We start from the raw sequence: 22,268 nt of genomic DNA, 5'->3' as shown, positions 1-22,268 counted from the left end.
TTTTTCGTACATAAAATAATTATTTTGAGGGCCGCAAATATTTAATGAAGTTTGCTAACATAGGTTTTACTGCCTTTGATATATTCAAACGAAAATGGCGTGTTGTAGAGTATTGACATTACGAATATTATTAGCACACAACATATTATTAGCACACAACTATTTTAAAACATTTCATTTACAATTTAAAAGTACTTACAGATATTGCAGCCGTATTGAAATCGCAACTATGAACTTCATTTTTCATTTAAATCTAAAAAACATGCATAAAAACTAAAATCTCCGTCCATGTTGTTTGTTTAATTCTTCGAAAATTAAAATGAAAGCAATTATTTACTCGAATAAAAGTTAAATGAAAAAAAAACATTTCGGACCATTGATTTAAAAAACAGATTGAAATGAGGTGAAAAGTATAGAATAATCTAGAATGATTATCAGCGAGGGCCAAGCAGCGGCCACCCAAACACAGTTTCCAGGTGCTCGAATCCAGGCGCTTTAAGGATTTAGTCGAGGATTTGCTTTCAATATTAGCCGCCGGCCGCCGGCACAGCCCGGACCGTTCCGCTCCCGCCTTTTTTATTATTTTGTCGCATCGTTTTGGCTCTAAACGGAATCATTCCGCCATCTACATTTTTATTTTTCAATTGCTCTCCGATTAGTGGGATTAACCGTATCGCTTTCCGATTCTTTGCTCCTTTTGTTGGGAGCTTTCGCGGACTAACACCGCGGCTGCCGGCTGGTCTGATCGTTTTCAATTCCGAATGCGATCATATTCGGATTGTAAGGCAATAAAAAAAATCGGAAACCGTTTGATGTCAACGTAACTGACTGCGAACTGTTTTTCTCCATCATTATCAGGGATACAGCGTCGAGTTTTAATATTTGCTGTTTAATTATAGTATTTGTTCACGGTTTCGTCTTTACTTGTACAGGCACGTGTGTGCGGTGGCCGCAACGGCGAGCTCGCGTCACGCCGCTTATCTTTATGGTAGCAAACACTGGCATGGCTTTTTATTTTATCAAGGATCGCCTTAGTCACCGCTCTCAGGGTCTACGTGCTTATTCGGGCCTGTTATCAAATTATCAACCCTACGTAATGTTTACACACAACTAACGCATAACGTTTGACATCAACACGAGTTGCTTGGCGCTCTCAGCACTACCACGACTATTCGCTGTTGTTACAGAACCATAAAGTCATATGAGCCGTATGATGCTTTAGATTGTGTATAAACTCAGTTTTCCATATAATTAGAGGGGCCAGGCGAGCAGGTATGCACCCACGTCAATAGTTAAACGAGAGACGAAGAGGGCTAGGTTTCGGGTGGAAAGGATCAAAACGGGATTAGAGGAACGACAACCAATCAAGGGTAACTGGACTGCTATATCTACCCAAAATAAATGCGGCACATAAAACTTAGAATCTTCAAATACATTTCCGTCTCTATTGCTTACGGAATAAAGTCTAAATTACAAGAGTCGGTACGTTTTATTGATGTTTTGTTTGGAGGGGAGGATGGATGAGGAGGGTCCCAGTGCAGCCTCCGCAGACAATCTTACAAGTTAATTGTGTTCCGTGCCTGAAGCTCGTAGACTACAAAATCATATCACACATGTTATTGTGTATCGAAACTAAGATGCTACTCTATAATTTTTAATTAACTCTTTATGTGGGGATATACAGAGCTTTTTTAATAATGCACTTTTGATTTTATTAATTTACCTGTAGTTAGTTAACAATAAACTTGTATTTCAAAGAACACTAAATAACGTAATAATTATGAACGTAATATTTTCGGTGATTTAATTAATTTCCTTGGATTATTTGTTAATAAGTTTGACTGAATGAATTACCTAGAACCATTGAAATATCACTTATTTAGTAAGCACAGATTAGAAATATTTCTTTAAACAATTCCGTAGCGGGTGTTGATTTACTTTCTATTGACATAAATAAAAATAAAAAATTAGAATCCGGTGTGCCTGTCTGTAGGTACATTGAAGAAAAGTAATAAAAATAGCAGGAGGGTGACTAAATAAGAGTAACAGAATTAAAAACGAGCAACGTTTTTAAATTATTTTCTGTCTATTTGTCTCTCTCTGTGTTTGTTTGTTCGCGAATTTCTCCGGACAAATATAAATTTGAAGCGGAATTTAGGCTTTATTTCATTAAAATAAGATGTCATAAAAAGTTGCATAGCAAATAATGTTTTTGATATGAGAATAACTCTGCCTGGTTTTCACACACAAGTCACTGGACGAAATCAGTGAGAAAATAATTTCCACCTTGGGAAAGAATTTAGGTTACTTACTCTACATCCAATTGCTAAACGCGGGTCATTGACTACCAGATATAAAGAGTCTACGCAGGCGAAGTTGTGGAGGGAAAGCCGGATTTTCTCAGTGGATCGTGTTTCCGATGCGGTGGTAGATTCTGCGAAGCACTGCTCTTGCTAGGGCCAGTATTAGCAACGCCTCCTGGCTTGAACCCCGAGAGCTCACCTACACGTTAGGGTTACGCTGACAAAGATTATCAAGGCTATCAGCTTATGTAGGAAAAAAATAACGGAAACCTAGTACATTAGCACAATAGCATTTTAAAAATATGAAGCTCATTCAATTAAATTTTCATTAGTCGTAATGTAATCCCATAAACACTGTGTCCAGTTATCTTTTAACATGCACATTCACCAAGAGAAAATTCACCGCTGCCAATTTTATGGAATGTTTTAGGGACTTCAATGGTGTTTATAGCATGCCCTATTCTCTGAAATAGACCATTAACCAACCAACCAGTCTAGCGAAGTAAGACGATGACCCGCCTTCAGTTCTGATGAAACCAGAAATATAAGACACGTCAAAACAACATCGGTGATGAGTTTTCCAGGATTCTTGCTTATGGAACGTGGTGTGGTCTGGAGGCCTAAGCATCTTCTCAAGAATAGTTTTTGATACGTAATTGAGTTTGACACTCCGATTTATCATAATAATATTTAATAAGAATTAAAAAATGAGTAAACACAAACGTTAAAAATATCAGAGTGTTAGACTGAAATTCTAAATGTTAAATTAATAAAAAATATTATTAAAAAAATTTAATACATATTATAAATACAAAATGGTAAACAAATAATATTAAAAAACAATGATAAATAAAACCTGAACTAAGCTGAAGAGATTTTGTATTTACTAAGCTATTCCTAATCTTTACATACAATTTCATAGCATTTATTACAGAGAAAACATTGCAATGCATTTAGGCGGTGTAGGGCGGGTGACTTGGGCGGTGGCTGTCTAACAGAATGGGGCAAGCAGTAAATAAATAAACAGTGACATGGATTTATTGCAAATGCCGCCATACTCTTACAAAGATATTGTGCTTTTACACTACATAACAATTGTGAAGGAAATGTAGACAGGCATCAAATAAAATTCTTTATTAGCACTAACTTCGATTTTATATGTCAAACGACAAATATATGCATGCGGATGTAACTTATAGGTATTTATCTTCATAAAATTTTAATTAAATGTGTGTGTTTTTAACAATTTACGCGCTTCGTATTTTGCTTGGCGAAAACAGGCCCTTTTGTTTTCAATTATCTTACCTATAAAATTCATTTTCAATATCACGGGATATTTTCGAAAAAAAAAAAAAACTGAAAAAAACCGTACTGAATTCTAATAATGCATAGGTACAAAAAGTAACTATTTTTTTTCTTTCATAAATCATATACATACATATATATAAAGCATAGCATTTTTATGAACTATTTTTGAGAGGCGAATTTTTAAGATACAAAATCTTCACTATATGATATGTGCCGCCTCGCCTCGAGTGGAAGCTGGAATCAAGGGGTGGGGGCGAATGAAGATTTACGAGCGAGGCATAACGAGCGCTAGATGAGGCGTAAAGGAGCCCAATTCCTGTTATTATACCTACAGCTTTCAGGGCTGCGTTAGCAAAATTTGTTAAATGAATATCTTATAATAACGCTGCCTCTTTTTTAATTTACACACAACATGGACATTTAAAACGGACCTAAGCTGTACTTGGAGCCTAGCTGTTGAAACTCAATAAGAATTTGCGAAACAAATTGGTTCTTAATTAGAGCTGTACGATTTTGAAATTATTTTTAATTCTGACATGGCATATTCAAGCTTATATCAGTGGCTACAACGACCCTGCCTATTTCTGCTGAGAAAAAGTCATACATTCTAAACAATTACTATTATATACACATACTATTACAATTATACTATTATACAATTGAGAGACACACCTCATGTCTCAAAGTGGTGGTTATAAACACCATGATGTCTATGGGCTGCCCAGCGATTTCCTCGCCGGATCTTTTCAGTGGATTGCGTTTCCGATCCGGTGATAAATTCTGCGAAATATTGATTTTTTTTATGATCGAGGGATTAGTTGTGGCCCTGAGGCCTATTCAGTTTCACCAGGACATGTAGGCGAGCAAGGGCTCAGCCAGAAGTGGTGGGATTTGCTAACAGCTACCCGAGTGCCTCCGAAGGAGACCCAACAACTCAAGAGCAATTGCTTCGCGAATGAATCTACTACCGGATCAGAATGGTGACCCGCTGAGAAAATCCGACGAGAAACTCAGCAGGCCGATGCTTAGGTTAGGTTGCACGGCCACCGGAGTCCCTAAGCCTGCTACCAGTGTCAGAGCTAAAGGCGTCTAATGCAAGGGCTATTGGATATCATGGATCCGTAAGGACGTGTCTAGGGCGTCGACGGTTACTAGCTCCTGCGAGATCAGGATTCAAGGAGTAGTCAGCGGCGGCAACGATAAGATCATGACGCATAGCTTTATCGAAGTACCGTTCCGACGCTGACTTCATGTGTTTGCGGATTGATTCGAGGCCCAGGTCGTGTCTACGAGTGGACGAGCTGTGTGAGCGAACGTCACACTCGCGTAAGTCATGACGAGCCTTATGTAAGTTTTGTAAAGTGTCACCTTGTTCCGAAGGGACATTTTACTCCGCTTACATATCATGGGGTCCGAAGCACTACTCTTGCTAGGGCTAGTGTTAGCAAATTCTCAGGTTGAGCCCGTGAGCTCACCTACCCGCCCGGGCTTAGCTGGAATAGCCTCTTAGGCTACCAGCGAATAGGTAGGAGGAAAAAATGTCTATGGGCTTCATAACCACTTAACACAAGGCAGGCCGTGAGATCGTGCACCCGCCTATGCAAATAAAAACATCCTTTAAATTGTATCAAATGAATCAATGTGTTCCGGTACTTAATAAGTCTGCGTAGGGGCTATAGAGCGGGGTTCGGAACTAATTTCAGGATTAAGCATGTTTTCAAACGTAATTTGTATTCATTTAAAAACATCACAACGTGTACGTGCAATGTTTTAAATGTGAACGAAAAATATTTGAGAAATATGAATGTTTTCCATTAAAATGGTGTGAGCTTATTCAGAAAGTCAATGACGATTGCAATGAAAAAAACCGTTGCTAGGCAACAAAGGCCACCACTGTTTGTTTATTTATCAAAATAAAATGTTTTTTATTCAAGTCTTCACCTTAGTAGGCGATTTTAAATCGTCACGACTTTACAACCAACTCTAAATGCAACCGAAAAGAATTCGTAAGAAATTAAAAATGTCGGATATTAACTTTGGACTGAAAATTAAATAACCAAATTGAATATTCGAATATTGAAATTACATTTATGCTGCACAACGGCTGTCTTATTTTTCAAGCCAGAGAGCATGACTGCTTTGTTCAAAGGATATCCATATATACAATATAATATATGATCTAATATTGATATAGTAGAAGTACCATCTACAGACTCACAATACGCCCTGCAACCAGTAAATACGCAAATTTATAAATTAATGATTTCATTTTTTGTTTTTTCTTCATCATGCACTCCTTTTAGGTATATACATATGTACTTACATAGTAATAGAAGATGTCAATTGATTTGAAATCCGATATAGCTGAATTACATTTTCGAAACAAATTAGGAAAGGAACGATTCAAATAATTAATTTAAAAATTTAACTCCAAGGAAATTAAACATATGTTTACCACAAAATATGTAGAGTGAATGGTAATTAGCTTTTAGATACCACATTTTAACTTTAGACATGGTAAAACATCGCGACGTGTTCCCAAAGTAAAACAAAGCAAACAAAACTAGAATAGTATTATAGAAATGAAATCATTGGATGTTCAATAAAGGCGCGAATCCTCAACGAAGCTATCTCGCAGGAACTATAGGTTTGCAAAGCCTGGCGCGGCCTCGTGCCGACTCAAACAACTTTATTGTCCTGTCGTTCAAACGCGACAGAACGTAATAGAATTAAATTGGGAGAAGCGCTGCTCCGTTATGTGGAAAATAATAACACGGAGTGGCTGTTATCTGCGGAGTTTTCACGCGCCGGTGGCAGGGGTCTACACTAATGGAAATCCGGCCAATGATAATCTGTTTTCTACACCATTAATCCTGAACTAAGTCTGAGTACAATCTGTGGCGTCTCTGGCGTTGCGACTCGAGTTTTATGCGCTCGTTAAGGTCCGCAATTTGTGGAGTCGGCTTGTTAAGACGGTTCGCCCTCATTCGCTCCGAAATCCTAATGCCGACCGTGGACTTTCTTAATCTTACGATATTGAGCTCGAGGTAATTGTTTCAAAATTGTAGTCTCGGATAGTTGTTTGTGTAACGTACCGCCAGATAAGCTTTCAATGAGAGTGTAGGTAAGTATATTGAGGCAGTTTAAAACGTAATTGTACTTATATTATATAGCACTATCTTGATATTTATCTAATTTAAAAAATAATTTAACAATTCAACAATTACATAAAAAAAAAACGTCTTTAATTCAAGTGGTTCGAAGGGTTTTTTGCTTCACTAAAATTTCTTCTTCGTATTAAAATCCCCAGACACTCAACTAGAACGACAGAATCAACGGAGAATGATAATAAAAGCGAAAGTAATCATGCAAATTGTTGAACAAAGAAAGTTGAATTAAAAAGCGGGTTTGCGTCTGCGGGGCGAAGGAGTGTTGTATCTTAATGACCAGAATGGATGAACGCCGTAATCCTACCGCGTCCACAATCTTATGCGCATACATCCACTCGGTTACGCTAAACTCGGCTAAACGAACAGACTATTAAAAACTGCGTAGTTTGATTAACAGGAGGCTTTTTTCTTAACATATACTATTGAGCGTGCAAGTACACCCACGGTACGCATACGGTAGAAATCTTTGTGTGCTAAGCTATTTATTTTTTACTAGCGGCCCGCTCCGGCTTCGCTCGGGTCATTAACAAAAATTTCAAAATAAAAAATTATAATACACACACGTGAACCCTTCTATTTGTGTCAGGTTTCAAAAAATAGAAAATTATAAAGGTAGTTTGAATAATTATCGTTATTTTAAGAAACTTTTATTTTCATTTAAATAATATTTGTTTTTATCTATTTTATTATTATTTTTATATTATTATTTTTCTAATTTTCGTAACATTATTGGAGTTTTAGTAAGGAACCCTATTTTTTTAAAAAGAATTTAGCATATTCACTCGGGGATAGTGTAGCTTCCAAACAGTGAAATAATTTTTCAAATCAGTTCAATAGTTTCGGAGCCTATTCAATACAAACAAACAAATCTTTCCTCTTTATAATATTAGTATAGAGTATAGATGGAGAGATTGCCCGGAGCCCCTCTCAACGTCGTTGGGATGGTGAGTGAGCACTTCTGAAGGGCTTGTAGCAATCTACCACTTCCTTAGAATCGCGACCTGCTGAGAAACTCCACGGGCTAATTTTCTGGGCTAAGCTAAGCGCTGAGCTCTTTGACGAGTTCAAGAGTTCAAAGAGGATGGTGACCTATGATGTATACAATATTAATATATTAATCTTTTTACTAAATATGCCACACACGCTTTCAATACAGTTTATTTAAATTTTCATATAATAAGCCTAAATCTTAATGGAAAAGACAAAACAGTTAAGAACTATTTTCTCCTTTGTTTGTTAACCAAGTTTTTTTTTAATATCAATATTTTGTGTAAATATGTTTTTTTGGAAAAAACTTATGCAACTCTTTGTAATTTTATTTATTAGACATATTTTATTTGGAATTCTTTATTGAATGCATTAAATTTAATTTTTATGGCACACGTAGGTGCAATATAAATGGTTAAATTTGAGCACAAGTAAATTTGTTTTAAAGTTAAGGGCAAGATTTTTTTCGCGTATACATGCACTACCATTATCATGTACCGCAGTATTCATCTATATACCACTATCAATCAAAAACAAATCGCAATTATTAGTTAACAGAACAAACAAACAGTGGAATAGAACGCACTAGACATGGAAACTCGAGCGCGACACGACATCATCAAATCAACATTTGCAGATTCGCGAAGCTTTCCTTGTGAGATTTAGAGGTGGAAGGAAAATAAAAAAGTTCGTAGAGGAATCCCGCTTGATCCCTGTTGCCTTTATGGTAATGCCGGGATGCGTGTATTCGACTATTCAATTTATATTTTTTTTCCCTTTCGCCTTATTTCTTTCTCGAAATTATCTATCCTTCGAATTTCGTTTCGCACTGTATTGTATACGGAATTCGATGTTTGCGAATAAGGTACGACTTTCCCTGAAAATATCACGGATAACCGCGGTGGATTGGCTTTGTTCCGACTTCAAACAAGTTTTCTGTTTGCCCAAATATTATGTGAACGAAATCGGTTGGTCGGTACAAGTCAATCCATTTCGGTTGTGATTTTATTTCCTTAGTAGTTTTAATATTTCGTTTATAGCGTCTCACATTTGTGACCTCATTTATATGTATTATACGATCTGGCCATAAACGCTGTTACAGTAAAACACAGTAAAATTTGATTGGCATTTAGAACCTGTCATTCTCATATAATTATTGTAGTTCTATTTTCTCATTCCCGCACCAATGGTAGTTAAATATTCTTGTTATATTAAACTGAATTTGGCTGATAAAGAGAACTGAATAGCATTACAAAAAGTAAATACAGAGTGAAGTTTGACCGTCAGTCTCGATCTTAATTCGCTTGATTCTGCTTCGTAGTCTATTTCAGTGTAGGTATATGGCATTCCCTAAACGCCATGATTTTTTTATTTTTTTTTATTGCCTTTGTTGGCAGACGAGCATACGGCCCACCTAATGGTGAGTGGTTACCGTCGCCCATGGACTTCAGCAATGCCAAGGGCAGAGCCAAGCCGCTGCCTACCGAAAGCTGTATTGTAAGCTTTAAGATTGTGGTTCTATAAGATTCCATAACATAGTGAAACTTTTTTTTCTAATTGTGTGTACATATTTCATTTCACAACTTGTCCTGATAAGCGTGTTGTACAGACAATGGATATTTCTGGAATAATATTGATATTTTAAAAACATTTTATATTAATGTGTAAACCACCGTACACTGTAGTAATTAATATATTTAATGTAACAGTGAAAAAAAAGCGATATTTTCTTTATTGTAATTTTATGGCAAGACTATATATATATATATATATTTCTAGTTTTCTTTCAAATGAAGTATACAATGTTTTTGATTGAAACAATAGGGTTCATTTTTCAATTAAGAGATAAAGGTCTCTACCCACTAAGCACACTATACCATGACCGAACACGCAAAAAGATAATGTTTGTATTTAAAAGTATGCCTACTAGATCGGGTTTTTTATTATTATTTTATTGCTTAGATGGGTGGACGAGCTCACAGCCCACCTGGTGTTAAGTGGTTACTGAAGCCCATATACATCTACAACGTAAATGCGCCACCCACCTTGAGATACAAGCTCTAAGGTCTACATAGTTACGTTATAATAGTTACAACGGTTACCCTACCCTTCAAACGGAAACGCATTACTGCTTCACAGCAGAAATAGGCAGGGCAGTGGTGCCTACCCGCGCGGACTCACAAGTGGTCCTACCACCATCGTTCGTCATCGTCCAATACCGTATCGTTCCATGAGCGAACCGACAGCATTTGTTGAGTTTTCACGACGAGACAACTTGCAAGCGCTTATACCGTCTATTCATGGTACCCGATGTTTTTTTCCCCTACCTATGCTGATAGCCTTGAAAGGCTATTTCAGCTTCGCCTTAACGCGTGCACCCGACGTTCCTAGCCACTGTGCGCAGGCGACGAAACGGTAGATCTACTTCGAGCATGTGGGTGTATCTCGTGTGCTATAGGTAAATAGGGAATACAAATAATTTTTTCATAGCTATTTGACAGGCACTACAAATATTTTTACAGGCAGTCTTCTCATATACCACGCGCGCCCCTTTGGCGCGAAGACTTTGTAAGAGGAAGTCGTCGTGGCCTAAAGGATAAGACATCCGGTGCATTCGTATGTAGCGATGCATCGGTGTTCGAATCCCGCCGGCAGGTACCAATTTTTCTAATGAAGTGCGTACTTAGCAAATGACTCCTACGGTGAAGGCATAACATCGTGTAATAAAAATCAAACCCGCAAAATTATAGTTTGCGTAATTACTGGCGGTAGGACGTCTTGTGAGTCCGCACAGGTAGGTACCACCACCTTGCCTATTTTTGCCGTGCAGCAGTAATACATTTCGGTTTGAAGGGCGGGGCAGCCGTTGTACTGATAAAAGTGAGACCTTAGAACTCATGTCTCAAGGTGAGTGGCGGCATTTACATTATAGATGTCTATGGGTTCCGGTAACCACTTAACGCCAGATAGTCCGTGAAGTCGCCCACCCAGCTAAGCAATTAAAAAAATAATAGAAAAAAGAGTTTGGGCTCCTGACTCAAAGTAGGGTACAGCACGGTGTAGGGAATGAAGGCCTTAGAACTTGTCCATCTTGTAAATCACAACATGATTCAATTTAAAAATGAACCGATTCAATTCTTTTTTTTTCTATTTAATTTTCATTATTATATAATATTTTTCTGGTTTCTCTGATTAAACAAAAATTAAAAATTCTGACAATCTAAACATTGTCGTCCTTATACTCGTAGTATTACACTACCACCATTAAATTTATTAAAAAAAACTGTGGAAACTATTAAAAAAGATAACACACATTTGACAAATAGGAAAATCGAAGAAACATTATACATTTGTTATCATTTTAAAAAGCTTACACAATTTACGGAAGAAGCCAGTACACAAGCTATTTGATGTTTAAAGGGTCCCCGTATTAGTAATGTACAAGCAGGCATGTTCAAATTTAACGTTGTTCTTCTCTCATGAATAAATCATAAGAAATAAGCGTGCCCGACGCCTTTATAATTCTACATAATACATTAAAACGGGCGTACAGATTGCTTGTTATTTTAATAATATAAACTTAATGGTTATTACGTAACTACCTATTTTGGGTAGAATTAGTCGGTTTTGTTGGAATTTTCTTCCAATATGTGAATATTTACATTATCTACTTCTTACTTTTACTTATTTTAATATGCAAATTCAGTAAAGAAAAAACACATACCATAAACTATATTTTAACTATGAAAATACTTAGCAACAGGTAAAGGAATAGGTAAATGAATAAACTTAGTTCTCTAATAGGACGTGGCTGGTAGATAAATAATCTAAATATTTCAAATTGCAATTCTAAAAACATAAAAAATCTTACTTTAAAAGAAATCTGAAAACACGTAATAAATCGGACGCATCTCGAAAACATTAAATATGTCTTGAAATAAAAACCTCGACTGCTTAATCCCAGAAGCTCTAAATTTTAATAAAACATATTTTCGTATCACGTTGTCGTTATAAATTTTATTGCATACAGAATACTTTTACAACCGACAGCCTATATTAAATATTGACAGCGGCTTAATACAATGCTTCTGAAATCTAACAATAAAATGCTTATACAATGTATCTCTCTTAATTCCTTAATTATAAAAATTAAGTAGACTAAACTATGTTCATTGTTTACACGCATGCTTATGACCAGCTAGTTCTCGTTTTGTTTAATTAGGGCTGTAAATATGAATATTTTCCACTTCAAACGGAAGGGTAAAAACATTTAACTGTTTTTGATACCAAATTATATCAAATAATTATTACTATTTATTACTATTTATTTTATATTAAGTATTACTATTTATTTTAAGTACTGAAAACATATTTCATATTGTAAAATTTCAGTTGCATGAATGCAAATCATTGCTTAGTCAGAATTTTGAACGAGTCACGTCAGTTATCGATAGTATCGAAAAGCGTTTGACACAATATTTTTTTGATCCTCAAATAAATTGACAATATCATCTGGGCGGCAGTGATTCGAGGAAACGACTTCAGCGGAGAGCCTTTTAAATATATCGAGTGTTTCAGTGCAACGATACAGCGCGGTGGTTGTTTACAAAGGGGGAAAAGGGGTGTTGAGGAGTCGTTAGGGGGTTTGAGGGTGTCAAGATGGCGGCGTCGCCAAGGCAACGCTGCACTCGCTTCCTTAATCGACCGTAGCAGCCTCCGCGACCCCTGTCTAGGGTCCGACTCTCATTTATATATTGTATTGCAGTTCTGAAGTTGCTCAAGTTTTATTAATCTGTACGAGATTGCGGGAGGTACAGCCAAACAGTTTCGTTCACTATCATTAGTTTTTGTTTATTGAAGTATCATGAACCTCGCTTGTGAAAAACTAATTAATTGATTTATGTATTGTTATTTCAGTATTCGGTCAACAAGTGATTGGACATCTAAATATATAAAAATGAATTGCTGTTCGTTAGTCTTGCTAAAACTCGAGAACGACTGGACCGATTTGGCTAATTTTGGTCTTGAATTATTTGTGGAAGTCCAGAGAAGGTTTACAAGGTAGATACTTAAATATGAAAATGCTCGGAATTAAATAAAAATCCCCCGTCGGACGGATTCCTTTTGTTTGTTTTAAGTTATTTTATATAAAAGTTTAGGTCTTTTATTTATCGATTGAGGCACTACGAAGTCTGCCGGGTCAGCTAGTTATAAAATAAATAACACTAAGTCTGCCCTAACACTCAAGAATGTAAAGTAATTTAAAGGTCGAATTTAAAGGTTCTGATTATCAGAACGTACTTACCATAGAACATACGTATAGAAGTAATTAGCTTCTACTTTCCGAAAAATCTTGAGTATTGGTTGGTACCACGGTCCAGCCAATTTTTGCACCAAAGCTATCATGCATTGTTGTCTAAAGAGAAGAAACTTTAACGTAATGTCTCCTAGTGGTCTCACGGTATTCATATTTCGTTGTTTATGGGTTCCCATAACTGCTTCCCATCAGATGGGTCGTGAGCTCCCGTGATTATTTAAGCTGCAACAAAAAAAACCGGCAACTATTGCTTATCATTAATGAGCACGATCAGTAAATAATAAATTGAAAATTAAACTTAAAATTTCATCAAACGATATCACGATATATAAAATTCGCCATAGAGGTGATTTTATATATAAAAAAATCTTTTTTTTTTTTCGTTTTTGAAAGCAACCTTTTATTAAATTTATACAGCCAGCAAAAAACCCTTTAAGCACTAAATTTACTTAAAGGCCAAACCTGACAATCCAATAACGTTCATTTCGAGAACAGTAAAGCCATTTACGATTTGTGTATAGACCATATTCCAGAGACTTCGTTGGCGATCAGTTAGGTCAAGCCGTAATCCAGTGGCCGGCCTCACTGCAACGGAGCAGGCAATAAAAAAGAGTTATAGTTTTCAAGGAAAAGGAAAGTCTCCGGTCTCCGCCGTTAGTTAGGGATCAAGGGCTCAGTTCTCGGAGCGCGATAATCATAATTTTTACTTACAGCAGCCAGAGTGCGGTATTAGCTGGGCGGCGTGCGACAAATCTCCGCTAACTGCGGACCAACTTCGCGACTCCACTCCGGAGGAGAACGCTCTCTCGGACGCCGCCCGTATATTTTACTCGAGTTCAGGTGCTTTGTTTGGAAACTTGGATAAAATGACCTGATACTCTCAGGTGTTTCAAATACCCAACCGAATATGGTGCACAAAAAGCGATGCATTTTTTTCACTTTATTTTTTTGTAACGTAGTTAATTTAATTCCATCTTAGACGAAAGTTATGAGTTCAATATAAGTCTACGGAGTGTAACATCAATTGGTTTTTTTTTGCCCTTGTAGGCAGGCGTGCATATTGCCCAGCTGATAGTGAGTGGTTACCGTCGCCCATAGACGTCAGCAATACCAGGGCCAGAACCAACCTGCTGCTACCTTTTTACTGGTGATAGGACGTGTTGTGAGCCCGCACACCCGTGCCTACCCAGGTACCACCACTCTGCCTATTTCTGCCGTGAAGCAGTAATGCGTTTCAGTTCGAAGAGGGGGGCGGCCCTTTAAAAATGGAGACATTAGAACACAAATCTCAAGGTGTGTGGCAGTATTTATGTTATAGGACTCTATGGACTCCGTTAAATCACTTAACACTAGGTGGTCTATGAGCTCGTCCACCCATCTAAGCAATAAAAAAAGTACTCTCCACACGACTCGTTTGAAGAAGGAAATTTCATCCTACCTATTTCTAGTGTCTACGTTTCGGCTTGGTGCGTAGGATAACCAGCACCATTAAAACCAGGTGGGGTGAAAACTCATCTGCCAATAAAAAAACCTTATCATTTCAAAATATTAAATTCACCGCTTTCTAGAATTTTATGCTGATCCAATGATCCACACTTCAAGCTAAAGACGACTTTCAGCAATGAAAAGACTGACTTAGAAGAAGAAGAAGATGGCTTGGAAGCATTGGCAAGTTGAACTAGATTAAGAGAAGAAACGTTTTGTTTTTTTACTGATGTGTACTATATAACTAGTCAGGTCATAAGTATTGTCACACAGTAAAAACTTTTCTTTTAGAATGCTGGCCACAAAAAACTTTATTGAATTCGAATTTCGAATTGTTCATGAAAATAAAAATGTATACTTTTAGAATTTTTACTCATTTTTAAATATGGAGTGGACGCTTAAAGAAGACCGTGTTGCAGTTATTGCGTTGCATCGTTGCGGTTACGCGCCAATTCAAATTTTTAACATACTGAAAATTTTGAATATAACCAAAAGATTCGTTTATCGTACCATCAAATGATACAATGAAGACTCTAGTGTAGATGACAGGTCAAGAAGTGGTCGCCCTCGGTCTGTTAGGACTCCAGCAGTGATAAAAGCTATGAAGGCGCGAATTCAAAGAAATCCCAAACGTAAGCAGAAACTGTTGGTCCTTCAGATGGGGTTAAGCAGAACCACGGTGAAAAGGGTGTTAAATGAAGACTTAGGGCTTCGGGCATATCGAAGAAAAACAGGACATCGTTTGAATGCTCGTCTAATGGACCTGAGACTGAAGAGATGCCGCGCTTTGTTGAAGCGGTACGCGGGAAAAAAATATCGGGAAATTCTTTTTTCGGATGAAAAATTTTTTACCGTAGAAGAGAGCTACAAGAAACAAAATGATAAGGTGTACGCACACAGTAGTGAAGAAGCGAGCAACCGTATTCCGCGTGTCCATCGAGGTCATTTTCCATCCTCGCTCATGGTATGGTTGGGAGTTTCTTATTGGGGCTTAACAGAGGTACATTTTTGTGAGAAAGGTGTAAAAACGAATGCAATTATGTATCAAAATACAGTCCTGACGAACCTTGTGGAACCTGTTTCTCATACCATGTTCAATAACAGGCACTGGGTATTCCAACAAGATTCGGCGCCAGCTCATAGAGCGAAGAGCACACAAGACTGGCTGGCGGCGCGTGAAATCGACTTCATCCGGCACGAAGACTGGCCCTCCTCCAGTCCAGATTTGAATCCGTTAGATTAGAAGATATGGCAACACTTGGAGGAAAAGGCGTGCTCAAAGCCTCATCCCAATTTGGAGTCACTCAAGACATCCTTGATTAAGGCAGCCGCCGATATTGACATGGACCTCGTTCGTGCTGCGATAGACGACTGGCCGCGCAGATTAAAGGCCTGTATTCAAAATCACGGAGGTCATTTTGAATAAACTTTAGTGTCATAAGAATCTATGTTTGTTAAGTTCATTTTGGTATATGAATGGTTACATAATGAATAAACTTGTTTCAATTATTTTACATTAAACATGTGACAGAATTTATGACCTGACTAGGTATATCAATTATCCGATTATTCATCTATAATTCGTGTGAACTTACAACTAAGAACATATCAACCCTGACAGCGGATTCTGGTTTTCCTCGACACATTACTTTTAAAACACTTACAGAGTCTACAATATAAAAATTGTTATCAAATAATCTGACAGAGAGCTGCCGTTGTGAAAGGCTTTGTGTCCAAAATTATATTTTTCCTGTTATAAGGTTTTAACCGAAATATTTACGGAATCACGTTTTGAACAGATCTACCATTTTACAAGAACTACATATTTCGAAAAAAGTTATCCTTCTGATCTCCCAGAAAACGCTCTAGCGCGGTACAAATCTTTGCGAGTCAGACATCTGAGACCACGATGTGGAAGCCACAGCCCTCAAGACATTTTCCAATCCAACAAACAAAGAGAGACAACTTTCCAAACAAAAGGCTATTTCGCGAAAGAAATAAGCAGGTTAATGGTAGTCAACCATGGTAATACACACACGCAGGTAGTGCCAGATGATGGTAGTAGTCAACTGTGGTAATACGCTCTACATTGTTTGGTGACCCGCATTCGGGGCAGTAGTAATAGAACAACGCAGATGTGGCAAATCACGCTAAACTGCGGCCAGGGTAGAATATATTGACTCTCAAATCTGCCGACGCTCTCAATCAAATGCCAAAAGTAACCCTATACCCTGCAGGACTCTTGCGTTGCCCATGAATCCTTGCAGCCTGGTAGGTATTACGAGGTAGCAGAGCGCAATCCTTCAACATTCAATTTTGAGTTGAAATTTCGAACAGAGACCGACATCTTCAAATGTTGCACCCTAAAAGATTCACGCGTGATCCATTTGCACCTGCATTTGTTCCTGCACCATTGACCCACTCACCTCGCGGAACCTGTAGTCATTGGTAAGCAGGGTAGCAGGATTTCGTATAAAAATCAAACCCGCATAAAATTCGAAATTGCTTTAATGCTTAGACATCATCTCTCTAGGATGATTGGGTAGTAACGTCCTGACTTGAAAATTGCCATCTCACTTATTTCTTTCGAAGGACACAGCAGCTGTATAACAGTGTAATTGGAACGAAATTTTTGGCTTCATTCGTGCTGTTGTATCAACGAACTTTAATGTAGGCACCAGCACGATTTCGAACACAACTACATTGATAAAACAGAATATCTACAGCACAGCACCAATAAAATTTTCTTATTGCTTAGATAGGTGGATGACCTCACGACCCTACCGGTGTTCAGTGGTTACCGGAGACAACGGAAACTAACAACGTAAATGTCGCCCCCACCTCGAGACTTGATTTCCAAATCATCATCATTAGCCTGCGGCAATCCGCTGCTGGACATAGGCCTCCCCTAAAGCTCGCCACTGAACCCGATCTTCGGTTCTACGCATCCAGTTACTGCCAGCTGCCTCGCGCAGGTCGTCGCTCCATCTAGCAGGAGGGCGTCCTACACTACGTTTGCCGGTTCGCAGTCTCTACTCTAGAACACGTCTACCGCAACGGTATACGATTCTGCGACATATGTGACCAGCCCACTGCCACTTCAGCTTACTAACTCTGCGAGCTATATCGATCACTTTGGTTTTTGCCCGAATGACCTCACTGCGTATTCGGTCTCGCAATGACAAACCAAGCATAGCTCGCTCCATAGCTCGCTGAGTAACTTTTAGTTGGTGGACTAGTCGCACAGTCAATGTCCACGTTTCGGCTCCGTAGGTACCTAAGCACGGGTAGGACGCACTGATTATAGACCTTTGTCTTCAGACATTGTGGTTCCAAATAATCTACAGCAACATAATCACGCAGTACAAATGATCGATCGAAAGCTTCAAAATAAAACAGTAGGTATTATGAGTTCGAATACAAACGAAATCATAAAAGTGCTCATAAAATATCGTAATGTCTTTGATATACCAATTACAGGTTGTTCTCGAGAACAGCAGTCGAGTAAAAGGCACACACATGAGCACGTATGTAGTCGTGTCACGTGTGCACGAGGAGACACTGTCCAGTGCGTTACGGAGCCGCGGTATTGAAGTGTTATTCAGAATATGTGAACATCGCGCACGTGAGCAAATATGTGGAGTTGCTATTGGTTGCATAGATTTTTTTAAATTAAATAAGTTTTTTTTTATTGCTTAAATGGGTGGACGAGCTCACAGTCCACCTGGTGGTTACTGGAGACCGTAGACATTTACGACGTAAATGCGCGATATAGGTTCTAAGGTGGCAAGTATAGTTACAACGGCTGCCCCGCCCTTCAAACCGAAACGCATTACTGCTTTAAGGCAGGAATAGGCAGGGTGGTGGTACCTACCCGCACGGACTCACAAGACGTCCTACCACCAATAATTACGCAAATTATCATTTTGCGGGATTGATTTTTATTACACGATGTTATTCCTTGACCGTGGAAGTCAATCGTGAACATTTGTTTGTTGTACGTATTTCATTAGAAAAATTGGTACCCGCCTGGAATTCGAACACCGGTGCGTCGCTCGACACGAATGCAGCGGACGTCTTATCCCTTAGGCAACGACGACTTTTAAAGTGTAGGTATCTATGACAAGAATCGTCTTTTGTCTTGTTTATAGCCTGTATCATTCTCAGGCCTAAGGGTCGGACCAACTCTCTACTGCTAAGCAGTTCTGCTGTTGCGTGAAAGAACAAAAAAACTATTCCTTTATAATATTGACTTTAAATATGATTTGTATAACATGCGTTTTATTAATACGTAGCAGCAAATGTTTTAGTATCGGTAACCGAAGATTCGGCTTATGATACTCTTATAATTTAACTTTATGCTTAGATGGGTGAACGAGCTTATGAACCACTCCGTGTAAAGTGTTTACCGGGTGTCATAGACATCAAAACGTGATTCCACCTACCGTGAAACGAGGTCGATGTCGTAATTATATCCATCCTTTAAACCTAAGCCCATTAAGGCTAAAGAAATAGTCAGTATTGTAGTACCTACTGCGTGCTTTCAATATGCCCTACCAGCACTAGTAAAATTTAAAACACCAATATTCCTAAATCAAGGGATTCAACATGTGTGTGTGCCAGTACAACAGTGTAACATTAGATCATTTTATATGTACAGTATGTAGGTACCTATAATATACATTTCAACTGATAATTACTTTCTTAATTTCTTTCGTTAGATTCGCTCTTATTGATAAAAGCGCCCATTATACTTTTGTATTTAATGTTATATATTTGTATTTATTTTATATTGATGTACAATGAGTATAATAAAGCATACCATACTCTACTCTATTTTTAATTTTGTGAATTTTAATTGTCTAGATTTAAAATGAAGATAGGTTTAAAATGAACGTTTGAACTTGGATACTGGTACTTATCAAGTTTCGATACTGGTAGCGCTGCGAATGTTTTTTTTTTTGGATGGAGGAGCTCACAGCCCACCTGGTGCTAAATAGTTACGGGAGCCCATAGACATCCATAACGTAAATTCGCGACCCACCTTGAGATATAAGTTCTAAGGTCTCATGTTCTAAGGTCTCTGTTTGATGCAATGAATAAGCTATAATATTATTGTTTTGCAAACAAGTCTCCATAGTTGGCTATGTGCGGCAGTCCTCACGGGCCGGCTCCGGGCGGATTTGTTTTATGCCCACGGAAGACATCGACTTACCGCGACCGTCCGACCGGGGCGTCTTCTTAATTTTATTACTCGACCCGACTCCAATCCCGCAGGAAAACCTTCTAATTGTGTCTCAGAAAAATCAACCTGGGAAATGAATATGCTTTTCTATTTCCTCGTGAATTTTATTCTAGAAGTTTCTTTATTGTTGTATTAAAAGTACCTCAGTGCTCTTTTGTTTTATTATTTTATAAAGGTGGCCGCGTATTCCTGTTCATATTTTCTTTATTATCTACATTACCTACAATGCACATTATGCAAAAAAATATAGGTTGATTCTACAATGACTACTTTATGGATGTTTTTATTTATTTACTGCTGTTGTAGGCAGACGAACATAAACCTTAGCCCAATGACATTTTACAAAAGTTTGCACTACCTATTGCTCTTGCTTCCAAAATAAATCATTCGTTCATAATTGGCAACATGTACACCTTCATACTAGAACTACCTATGTAATCTTGTAGTTTTTTTTATCACAATTTTGTTTTTGCGTTTAGGAAGTCTTGTGAGAATACAATGTTAGGTACATTCTGAAAATTATTTAAAAAATTACCTACCTATCGGCTCAATGCTCGATTTAGAGCGTTATCGGACTCCGAGTAGACAGACATACCTACAGAATTTGTAGCCTACCAGTGCATGCTTTTTGCTTTCATTGCCAAAGATTTTTTTTTCATTGTATGACACTTTCATTGGCATGTTTAATGGTAAAATATTATAGAAACATTAATTGAAACTAATTTCGCTATTTTTTGTTAGATTAATCTGGTTGGCACCTTGAGTAACACGGAATACTGTGCCATCTATTGGTGAGTAGTAAATTGATTAACAACCGCCATCTATGGATGAATAGAATAATTTCAAAACTGTGCAAACAAATACTATTTTCTTTGTAATGAATAATTATCTATTTCCAAAAACAATTTTAATAGAAACCATTAATAGATTATATATATAGTTTATTACAGTTTTAGTAACAGTTTTGATAGAATATTACATTGCAAACCTAAAAAGCCATTAAACGTTTTAATTAAGCTAGCAGATAAACATCACATTGACATATGTGACATTGACATTTTATGTCACGCAATGTTGACTTTGACAGCTTTGATTTATTTTTTGCTTGTATTTGTTTTTATGCCACTTGCTGCTTTTCTCGCAGCAAAATTCAGTATTGTGAATTTAGTGACTGACAGCGGTGACTTAACATTTTGATATCAATCGATACGCAATAAAATTAGAACAAAGTTATTTAAATTTTAGTATTTGGAGAGCCAAAATCAAAGCTGGAGTGTTGAACTTAAATTACATTCGCAACGATGACAAACACGTTTGCTGTTTGTCTACTGTCTCTAACGTTCCTTTGTTGTACAAGTAAGTTTTTAATATTTTCTGTCTCACGCTTCAATCATTCTACTTCAAAGACTTGGTAATTAAGGCTGACCTTGTCGTGCTTAATCCAAATTAAGTAAAATACGTAAAAATACTTGCAATAAAATTAGGAAACCCCTTTTTTCGATTTCCTATAACTTACATCATGAAATTTTAATGCAAAAAATACGTTACTCTCACTTTCTGATTTTAGTTAGAAGTAAACTGTTCTTCAAACTGCCTTAAAGGCGTTAAAAAAGAATACATTGATAATTTCTCTTGAATAATACAATTTCCAATGCCTATGTGCTGGTAAAGTGGGCACCATAATATAATTTAAACAATAATGTAATGAGGAAATAAACAAGTAATGGGCTATGACCAGATCACAAGCTCCTAACAAAAAAGGTCCATGTTTTGGTCTACTTTAAAATATTTCAAATTACATTAAACTCTGACAGCATCATTTTAAAGGAACTTTAAATGAAGAATCGTCATTGTTGTCTATTGTTGTTTATTCATTGCAATTTTTTAAATTGGATATGTTTCATAGCCTTAAATTTCTAATGGAAGTTCCAAGACAGTAAAAATCCATTTTAGCTATTATTCAGCACTTAGAGAATAAACACATGTAGGCTAGTGTAGTATCATACATAATCTGCTACCCTAGGTTGCATCATGTAGCTTTTAACATAGTCCGTGCTAAGAAAAACGATTTTTATCAAAATGGTTTTCTTCTTCACTAACACCTTTCATAACTGAGAACGATTTCCCTCACAGTCTCAGATCGATACATAAAACTTCTAAAATTTTAATGTTAAGTACTATCTGTTTCTCTGGTTCCCTATCTCCTTCCCATAGTTGTCATAAAAGGTAATTACGGGTACCATGGCGTCATTCAGCATTCTGTAATTATGACACTGCCATACTGGGATCACCAGCTAGCATACACTAGGGGTAGAGTGTATTGTAAATCTATACATGTAGACAGGAGAAGAAGCAGTCATGTGTACTGATTTGAAGTTATACTATATACTATTTGACCTCATTTCTCAAGATGTTTGGCCACTATAAATTGACAATCACTTGACACCCATGAT

At 37.3% G+C, this 22,268-nt stretch overlaps 1 protein-coding gene across 1 annotated transcript in view; it reads left to right on the top strand.

Moving 5' to 3' along the window:
* The first annotated feature begins 20,848 nt into the window (after nucleotides 1-20,848).
* The window catches only part of Sap-r (prosaposin), a 34,304-nt gene continuing 32,884 nt past the window's right edge, over nucleotides 20,849-22,268 (top strand). Inside the window, exon 1 of the mRNA XM_089731843.1 lies at nucleotides 20,849-21,171. Within this exon, the coding sequence (XP_089587969.1) occupies nucleotides 21,117-21,171 (55 nt within the window). The 5' untranslated portion in view covers nucleotides 20,849-21,116. The remainder of the gene's footprint in view (nucleotides 21,172-22,268) is intronic.

This window comes from Bombyx mandarina, chromosome 12 (assembly GCF_030267445.1).
Source record: "Bombyx mandarina strain Sakado chromosome 12, ASM3026744v2".
NCBI classification, from domain to species: domain Eukaryota; kingdom Metazoa; phylum Arthropoda; class Insecta; order Lepidoptera; family Bombycidae; genus Bombyx; species Bombyx mandarina.
The sequence above is the reverse complement of the archived record's forward strand: the minus strand, read 5'-3'. Positions and strand labels throughout refer to the sequence as shown.